Source organism: Salvelinus namaycush, chromosome 26 (genome assembly GCF_016432855.1).
Source record: "Salvelinus namaycush isolate Seneca chromosome 26, SaNama_1.0, whole genome shotgun sequence".
NCBI lineage: Eukaryota > Metazoa > Chordata > Actinopteri > Salmoniformes > Salmonidae > Salvelinus > Salvelinus namaycush.
In genome coordinates this window covers 12,423,428-12,433,651 of record NC_052332.1, presented here as the reverse complement: position 1 = coordinate 12,433,651, position 10,224 = coordinate 12,423,428, and the positions used below count along the sequence as shown (strand labels likewise).

General features: G+C 43.8%; 2 protein-coding genes across 2 annotated transcripts; one reads left to right on the top strand and one right to left on the bottom strand.

The window, feature by feature from the left end:
* Positions 1–462: 462 nt before the first annotated feature.
* On the bottom strand, positions 463–2,078 carry LOC120021625 (complement C1q-like protein 2). Its single transcript, XM_038965431.1, has 4 exons — positions 1,673–2,078; positions 1,301–1,345; positions 1,069–1,203; positions 463–885 (listed from the first exon to the last, which is right to left on the bottom strand). Exons 1-4 carry the CDS (start codon positions 1,971–1,973, stop codon positions 596–598), a joined length of 771 nt encoding a protein of 256 aa, XP_038821359.1. The 5' UTR covers positions 1,974–2,078; the 3' UTR covers positions 463–595.
* Positions 2,079–6,561: 4,483 nt separating this feature from the next.
* Positions 6,562–8,697, top strand: LOC120021798 (nuclear factor 7, ovary-like). Its single transcript, XM_038965650.1, has 2 exons — positions 6,562–6,740; positions 7,038–8,697. Exon 2 carries the CDS (start codon positions 7,040–7,042, stop codon positions 8,675–8,677), a length of 1,638 nt encoding a protein of 545 aa, XP_038821578.1. The 5' UTR covers positions 6,562–6,740; positions 7,038–7,039; the 3' UTR covers positions 8,678–8,697.
* Positions 8,698–10,224: the final 1,527 nt, after the last annotated feature.

The window sequence follows — 10,224 nt, the reverse complement described above, 5'->3', positions numbered from 1 at the left end:
GAATCCCTTTAAAGATTTATTTTGAAGGCAGCAAAATGTGAAGACTGCGCAAGGGGTGTGTAGACTTTCACCAGCGACTATATGCATTCAGTGTTCCTGCAGCTTGTCATTATGGCTCCTCTGTGGTGATATATGACGTGTGTACGCGCATCCACAGGACACACACACAACGTCAGTACAAAGGTAAGACAATGGCCTTGGCCGCAGTGGGCCTGTTGTTTAGACGTTGTGTCGTTGATTCAGCCTCTCTGGCAGCAGCAGCTCAGCCCACAGGATGTCCATGGTGTCAACTGACTGTCACAGCACAGGGACCAGCAGCACACTAATACCCTGTCATAATATTACATTAGGTAATGCCCTAGCTAGTGGCCTCAGGAGAAATGTACAGATCCAAATAGATCTGTTTCAAAACATTAGTCAGGAAGGGGCCAGAAAACCACCAGATAAAATACAGTAAGCCAATTCACTTTTATTTCGTTTCACTCTTATACAGTTATGATGTATTTGTTTTGAAAACCTATACTGTGTGGCCAAATGAATATCTTGTCAATCAATTGAAATTTTGACAAAACCTCAGTTAAATTAACTGGTGTTGTTACACGGTGAACAGTAGGAACCCAGTAAAGGTGTTATAGTTATTACTGTCATCATAGAGGACCCTGTTAGCCCAGAGCTGGATGTAAACACTGTCTCCCACCTCCAATTGTACTACCGCTGCGTTGCTCGCGCTTTCGTGGACATTCATACTGTCATCAGTGTTCCATGTAGTAACCAGCATCTCACTGTTCTTCATCAGAGACACGACAGAGTTGGGACGGCCAGAGTTGTTGCTGTACATGGAGTAGCGGAAGCAGTACATCCCTCTGACCATGGCTGTGAAGATGCCTATGAAGGGAGATAAATAACACTACTTGATTGACAACGCACACACACACACACACACACACACACACACACACACACACACACACACACACACACACACACACACACACACACACACACACACACACACACACACACACACACACACACACACACACACACACACACACACACACACACTACCTGTAGCAGGATTGTAGCTACTGCCGGCGTTGGAGAAGACTCTTTTGTACTGTAAAGGGGTATTGGTGGTGAATGGTCCAATATTCCCACTGCCAGAGTCTCTGAGTGCTACAGAGAAGGCCACCTTTGGCTGGGCTGGGGAATGAATTAATGAACGAACAATCAAGTAGATATCAAGAAGAACATAAATAGATAGATGCCACTTTGAGGCAGAGTGGAACCTTGCTCTTACCAGTTGATAAGCTCTTCTTCAAGGCTTTCAGTTCTTCCTCTTGAGCTGTAATAACAGAAAATATTTCGTAATAAAATCTCAATATTACAGTGTAGTAAAGGCTCAACAAATTATTATTATTATTATAATTTTTAATTTTTTTAACCTTTATTTAACTAGGCAAGTCAGTTAAGAACAAATTATTATTTACAATGATGGTCTACAACGGCCAAACCCGGACAACGCTGGGCCAATTGTGCGCCGCCCTATGGGAATCGTATTCAAAATAGTAATCAATAAGACAAAGTTCAAATAAATGAAATAAGAATAAGTGTATGAAGCTGTGTAACACTTCACAGAATGCTTTGCTTGTTACATCTCTGTGCTACTTACCTGTATTCACTTTCTTCAGCTCCTCCACCTGACTCTCACTGCCCTGTAGCTTGGTCTCCACAGCTCCCAGTTTCTGTCCCATGGCCCCAAAACTTTCCTTCAGGGCAGCCTGCATCTGGTCCATGGTTCCTAATCTCTCTTTCATGGCTGCAAGTTCCCTGAACAGGGCACAGGTGTCGGGAAGACAGACAGCTAGACTAGCCCCAGTCCCCTGGTACCCCTCACTGTCCCGATTATCACCCAGTCCCCTGGACAGGCAGCAGCACAGAGACAGCAGTAGCAAGGCTAGAACTTCCTTCATTATTATGATATATTCTGCAAAAGACTAGAATGTTCTGCGTAGTCTTAAAGAACTGACTGTTCTGCGTAGCTCGAGTGCTCCTCTTTATGCTGTCCCACACCCAGGGTTATAAAGGGGGCTGGCGACAGAGAGGACTACGTCACTCAAAGTTATGTTGATAACTCTGTTGATAACATTGTATGTGTGTGCAGGGTTGAGAAACTCTAGTCTACTTTACTGTAATTAAGTGTAATTCCTGAACATATGAGGCAGGAACAAAAACTCCCCCATTTCCAAGCACACTTCTTGTGTTTATATATTGCCAACTTGTCAGGTTTGTGTCTGTGGAGGGTTTTGAAATTCCGGAAACTTGACAACCCTTTTCGTGGAAATTCACATTTATTGTAGAACATTAGAAATATATGTTTTAGATTGTTTATATGTGCGATCATGGTATCCACAAGATACTAGTAATGTTATTGGACCAAATTATTCCTGCACACAATTTTTGCTGTGCATGTTTCATTTGTCTGGAAAAAAGGTATTTTCATCTGAAATGTCAACAAAACAAGTGTTATAGCTGTAGTTGTTTGTGTGTACGATGTGTGAGGTGCAGAGTGTACATAACGTGTGTACAGAGGTATACACAAGTTATGTGCATGTGCTGTGTGTGTGTTTACTTCACTACTTTGATGGTGGGTATTTGTGCGGAAGAGGGGTGTGTCCTGTTGGTGCGGGAGAGGCTCTGAATTGGCTGTGCTGATTAGCCAAACCTACCCACCACCACTTGACTGACAGCCAGCTGATTCAGAGAGAGCAAAGTCGATTCACAGATACACTCCAGTTTATGCGTTGCTCATTTGCTGTCTGCAAGTAATGTAACACTACAGCCAAAACATACAATACGTTATGATACAGTAATGTAAGACTTGTCATGAGCATATATGACCTCCTTATGTCAAAGTATGATTTCATAGTAATCCTAAATTATCATCAGCTATTTTAAACTGCCCCGTATGGGGAATAACAGGGTGTCATGTAATTTGTGAGGCAGCCAGTGGCCGTGCCCGAATACCCGTACGCTGCTTGAGTTCTAAATGGTAGGCTTTTTATGTATTCGAAAATAGAACGTTTTATAATAGGCTATGTGAAATTTCGAAAATGGATTATTATTCAAATGCCAGGATGTCATTCCGGCTTTTCATCAAGTAGAATTCGCTGCACACCTTTGAGGAAGAGAATTGTCTTTTCACACTCACGTGTTTGACAACAATAAACAAATTGCGGCGAACAAGCGGGATTGTGTATTAGAAGACGCCTTCTCAGTATGAATGAGAAGTATATTGATATTTGTTACTTAATGCATACGTTTTTACTTAAAAGTACGTTCTAAATAGTATGTAGTACTATTAGTACACGGTATGTCATTTTAGTAAGTAGTAGGCAAGACGGGACAGCCACTGACTCTTACCTGTCTGACAGGGGATGTGGTGCCACCTAGTGGGCGAGTCGGTAAAGCCAGTGTGTGAGGAGAAGATCTGTGTGCCAGTAGTAGCACACTTGCTGGAAGTGCCTTCCTCTCCTCCTCTCCCTTTCATTCTCCCCCGCCTCAGAGCAGGTGGACATCACTATATGAGAGATGCAGGGCAGAAAACAAAGAATTAACAGTGATTAATAACATACCAATAATCACAATCAATGATATGTTTTCTAGGTTGTAGGAATAATCCGTTTTGTCCTCACAGTCTGACGACAGAGTGGGCGCATCAGGGTGCATCTCCCACCCTAACTCTCCTCTTCATCCCACGTCTTTAGTAAGTTTCTAGCCAGATTCTCTCTCGAAAAATAGTTTTTCAACCTAAAGAGATTCTTGTGGTTTAAACAAAGGTGAAATCAGTAGAATAATCAGTAGAGGGCTGAAATCACTAGTGTCTGTGGTGAGTGTCTGTGTGTGACGGAGTCAGAGGAGAGCGCAAGGTTGAGCTCAGAGAAGGAGGCCACAGATATAACCAACCTTTTAATGGACAACTGACAAAAAAAAGAAAAGAAAAAAAGGAAAATCAAAATGTAGTCTGTAATGATAGAGAATAATATAGTGCTGAGTGGGTGATTAATGAGGAGTTAATTAGAAGTAACGAGGAGCTGTCCAGCTAGATGAACCACAACCACACTGACTGTCCCCTCACGCTGCAGGGCTCCGCTGTCTTGGAGACGAGTGTGTACAGGAGTGTGTGTGTGTGTGAGAGAGAAAGAATTTTAGTGTGAGAGAATCTGTGTGTGTGACAGTGTGAGTGTGTATGCTTGTGGGCATGTGTATGACAGCGCAAGTCTGTGTGGGTGAGTATGAGTGTGTGAGAGTAAGAGTGTGTATGTGTGTGTCTCCATTCTGTTCAGGCACAGTGGAGTGTAAGGCCAGTGAGTGGGTGTTGGTGTGGAGTACAGAGGGGTTGTCACTGACAGGGAGCACTGTGACCTTTCCCAACCAGGCCCAACCCACTCAGCACTTTGCCTCTCCCACTGAATTACACTCCTCATCCTCATGAGTGAGAACAGGTCCCCTAACACACATACCACTTAACCAGACCGCATGTCTACATGCAAGCACACAGAGAGAGAGAGGGGGCCAATATGGTTTCACGTCCAACCATGAAAGAGAGTTGCCTAGCGACCATCAGAACAGTGGAAGGTGGAATGGAGCATAATGACTAAATGATAAGAGCTTGTGTTGTGCGCAACGAAAGACTACTTCCACCTTTCTTGAAGAACCCTAACTAATATGTATGTCATTGGATAAGTGAGGCCATGTCTCCACTGTATTATACACTATATGACTTTGTCACCATCATAGGATACCATGTCAGTTCGTCAAATTTCTGCCCTGGTCAAATGTAAGCGCTGTTATTGTGAAGTGGAAACGTCTAGGAGCCACAATGGCTCAGCCGAGAAGTGGTAGGCCACACAAGCTCGTAGAACGGAACTGCCGAGTTCTAAACTTCCTCTGGAAGCAACATCAGCACAAGAACTGTTCCTTGGGAGCTTCATAAAATGGGTTTCTATGGCCGAGCAGCCGCACACAAGCATAAGATCACTATGCGCAATGACAATTGGACTCTGCCATCTGGTAGTCCGACGGACGAATCTGGGTTTTGCAGATGCCAGGAGAACGTTTTCTCCCAGAACTCGTAGTGCCAACTATAAAGTTTGGTGGAGGAGGAATAATGGTCTGGGGCTGTTTTTCATGGTTCGGGCTAGGCCCCTTAGTTTCAGTGAAGCGAAATCTTAACACTTGTCACATATACTCCCTCTCCGACCTCTCAGTCATCAGGCTGCTGATTATCCTGCACACCTGTCACCATCGTCAAGCGCACCAGCACCTTATGACACTCACCTGGACTCCATCACCTCCTTGATTATCTTCCCTAAATCTGTCACTCCCCTTTGGTTCTTTCCTCAGGTGTTATTGACTCTGTTTCATGTCGGTACGTTGTTGGTGGTTTGTGTTTATTGTTTTGTTTATTTATTAAAAACACTTACTCCATGTACTTGCTTCCCGACTCTCAGCGCACTCGTTACAGCATACAATGACATTCTAGACGATTCTGTGCTTCTATCTTTGTGGCAACAGTTTGAGGAATCTTTGTGGCAACAGTTTGAGGAAGGCCCTTTGCGGTTTCAGCATGACAATGCCGCCGTACACAAAGCAAGGTCCATACAGAAATGGTTTGTTGAGATTGGTGTGTAAGAACCTGCCTGCACAGAGCCCTGGGATGTCCCTCCTACCATTTCATTCGCTCTTCCGACTGTCCATCAACTCCTGGCTGAACCATACACCGCAGCCACTGACAAAGCACATGCCTGCAGTCGTTACATCGTAGCTTAGCAGGGGAGAGTGGTTTCATCACGGTCGCACATTCAGAGATCGATTTAGCCATTCATCTAAAATAATTTATAGATATTAAAACAAAAAACAATTTCTGTTTGTCATAAACAGACAATATTAATATGATATGAAAGGTGAGTTCCTAACGAGTTCAGGAAGCCAAGCTCTGTGAGACGTTCACAGCGATGAGGGCAGACGTTTTGATCAAGAGGGACCTTTAGAAAATATGTAAATGTTCTAACACTAAACATACAAACAATATGTATTTTACAGTTATAAGGAAGGTGAAATATTATAGTTAGTACTTTTATAATTTGATTATGCTATATTTATAACGCATATAAGTCATGTCAAGCCTTATTCATACATTATTTTTATTTACATTTTTAGGGTGTTTTGTTGCATAGGAAATACATCATACAAAACATTTCATATTTTCACCATATTCATACTGTGCACTTGAGCTTGTGTCCTCAAAAGTGACTACGCTTCAGCAATTTATAACTATTTACACTAGAAACCTGAGATTTTAACCTTTCTTTGAGTATGCAGCATTACTAGTTCATGTTTATGGTCCTCTCATGATGAATAATTACTTTTGGGGATGACTTAGATTACATTTGATGACATTTAACTGGTTAAACTAGCTTGTCAAAGAGAGTCTAGCCATGTAAAGGGTTAAGTATACCAGGAAGTGCAGAAAAACATCTGACAGTATCAGATGGGGAGGAGCATGTTAGTTTCACTATGCTGAAGTGACATTTAAGAGATGGAGTGTGTATTGTACACGTAAGCACAGTCTTGCATTCTCTTCACAAATCTTTTTTTGAATAACTGCATACAATCTCCAGGCCTTGTTTGATACTACAAACAGAAAGAGCTGAGAAAGCAGCCCCAGTTAAAGAAAGGTAAGTATTGCATGGACAGATGAAGAACTGGTTAACTAGTGTTTATGTCCTCACCTGTTTTCTTTGAGATGATTTCAGGATTTTTCCTTGTGCAACATGGTAAAATATCTATTAGAATTGGGAAGCTAGTGTATCATAATGCCACCTTGACGACTATAGAGTTGAAGCTACATTGTATTTGTTTGTGCCTTTCAAAAGACACTTTACATAAGCTTATGCACTATGACCAACATAATGTCTTGTGAGTGGACTCATTCTATTAAATGTCTCATGATTTCTCATTTGGTCTCTGTCTAGATATGGCGTCCTCCAGCAGTCTCCTGTCTGAAGAGCAGTTCCTGTGTTCTATCTGTCTGGATGTGTTCACTGATCCTGTAGCCATTCCATGTGGACACAACTTCTGCAAGGCCTGTATCAGAAAGTACTGGGATACCACTGACCTGTGCCAGTGTCCAATGTGTAAAAAATCATTTGATAGGAGACCAGATCTCTTTGTCAATACTTTCATTTCTGAGATGGCTGCTCAGTTCAGGAAGTCAGTTCAAGTGAAAGCTACCAGCAGCCCAGACCATTGCCCTACTGAGCTTAGAGGAGTGGCCTGTGACGTCTGCACTGGGACGAAGCATAAGGCCCTGAAGTCTTGCCTGGTGTGTCTGGCCTCTTACTGTGAGACTCACCTGGAGGCTCATCAGATAGCCCCAGCCCTGAAGAAACACAAGCTGATCCACCCTGTGGAGAACCTGGAAGACAGGGTGTGTAAGGAGCATGGCAAACTCCTGGAGATGTTCTGTAGGACTGACCAGACGTGTGTTTGTGTCTTGTGTATAAAAACAGACCACAAGACTCACTACACCGTCCCTCTAAAGGAAGAGTATGGAAAGAAGAAAGCCCAGCTGGGGAAGACGGAGGTAGAAGTGCAGCAGATGATCCAGAAGCAACTGCAGAAGGTTAAGGACATCAAATACTCAATAGTGCTCTGCAAGAGAGACGCAGAGAGAGAGATAGCAGACAGCGTGCAGGTCTTCACTGCCCTGGTGCGCTCCATTGAGAGAAGCCAGGCTGATATCATTGAGGTGGTCGAGGAGAAGCAGAAAGCAGCAGAGAGGCGGGCTGAAGGCCTCATTAAAGAGCTGGAGCAGGAAATCACTGAGCTACAGAGGAGACACACTGAGCTGGAGCAGCTGTCACACACTGAGGACCACCTCCACCTCCTCCAGAGCTCCACATCCCTCTGCAGCCTTCCTCCCACCAAGGACAGGTCAAAGATAAGTGTTCACAGTGGTCAGGGTGTGGGCACTCTGAGGAGAGCAGCGTCTCAGCTGGAGGAGACACTCATTAGTGAAGTGAAGAAGTTGTGTGATGCTGAGCTGAAAATGATTCAGCAGTATGCAGTGGATGTGACTTTGGATCCTGATACAGCAAACAGGTATCTCACCCTGTCTAAGGACAGGAAACAAGTGAGACAGTCAAACACAGCAAACAATCACCGTGACAACCCAAATAGGTTTTCCAAGTGTTCCAGTGTGATGGGAAAGGAGGGCTTCTCCTCAGGGAGATTTTACTATGAGGTACAAGTGAAAGGGGATGGCTGGGATTTAGGAGTGGCCGGAGAGTCCAGCAACAGGAAGGGAGAGATTTATCTGAGCCCTCTTGATTTATACTGGGCTGTTGTGCTGAGGAATGGGAACGAGTATCAAGCTAATGAAGACTCTGTTGTCCCCCTCTTTCTGAGAGAGAAGCCCCAGAAGGTGGGGGTGTTTGTGGATTATGAGGAGGGTCAGGTCTCTTTTTATGATGTGGAGGCCAGGTCTCATATCTACTCTTTCACTGGCTGCACCTTCACTGAGAAACTCTATCCATACTTCAGTCCTTATTTTTCCAAACGCGGTCAAAACTCTATCCCTCTGATCATATGTCCTGTCGAATACACAGACTGAGTTGCAACCTCCAAGTCTAACTTGGGGAATCATATCTGTTGTCATAAAGGACAACCAATATGTTAACCAATACTGTCGCTGTGATATTTTATTTGTTTCCAACTTATTGTGCAAACAATGGCCTTATGATGTACGATAGACATTTTAAAACATGCTGGAGCAGCTCTCACGTAGTGAGTTCCCCATCCACCTCCTCCAGAGCTCCCCATCCCTCTGCAGTCTTTCTCCCATCAAGGACTGGTCTGAGATCAGGGTTCACAGCAGTCTGGGTGTGGGGAACCTGCAGAGAGCTGCGTTTCAGCTGGAGGAGACACTGTGGAGTGAAGTGAAGAAGTTGTGTGATGCTGAGCTGAAGAGGATTCAGCAGTATGCTGTGGATGTGACTCTGGATGCTGATACTGCTCACTTCTTTCTCACACTGTCTAAGAACAGGAAACAAGTGAGACCGGGAAACCTGCGTTATAGTCTCCCTGACAAAGAGGTTTGACCCAGCTGCCTGTGTCCTGGGAAATGAGGGCTTCTCCTCTGGGAGATTCTACTATGAGGTGCAGGTGAATGGGCTTAACTGGGATTTAGGAGTGGTCAGAGAGTCCACAAACAGGAAGGGATACCTAACAATGAGTCCTAAGGATGGATATTGGACCATGTGGCGGAAGACTGGAAATACATATCAGGCTAATGATGACTCTGTTGTCCTCCTCCGCCTGAGAGAGACCCCCCAGAAGGTGGGAGCTTCACTGAAAAACTCTATCCATTATTTAGCTCTTGCATTACAAGTCGTGGTAAAAAACTGTGTCCCTCTGATCATCTCTCCTGTCAATCACAGACTGAGTTTCAACCTTAAATTCTAACTCGTGAAATAAGCCAATCCTATCTGTTGTCACAAGGGAAACCAATATGTTTACCCTTACTGTTACTGTGACAATTATTTGTTTTTCCACCTGGTGCAAACATCATTGTTTCCACCATTGTGCAACCAGTGGCCTTATACAATATGAAACATTAGATAGGCATTTTCAAACATGACATGTTCACGTAACAGGTAGAATATATCCTATGTCTAGGCAGGCTGTGTATTGTGACCTCCTGTGAAGAATATTTTGGTTTTTGGAGTTTTATCAGCATTTATTAAACAACTCCGTTTATACCAAGTTCGTTCTCCTGCGCCTGACTTCCCTGCCACCAACATGCACCCCTTACAATTACTGTCATCATAGACGACCCCGTTAGCCCAGAACTGGATGGCGACTTCTAGGGCCATATGTAGCTTTAGCTAAGTTGTAGAAATTGTACATGTCGTTTTTGTCTGCATAAATTTGGATTTCCTGTGCCTTATTTGTCCACAATTCGTTCTGTTAGATTACTTGTTAGATATTACTGCATGGTCGGAACTAGAAGCACAAGCATTTCGCTACACTCGCATGAACATCTGCTAACCATGTGTGACAAATACAATTTGATTCGATTTGCAGAGCACGCAAGGTCGTTTGCACTTCCTTGAGTGATGCACACCACTGCTGGCGGAGGGTAGCAGATGTGGGGCTGTT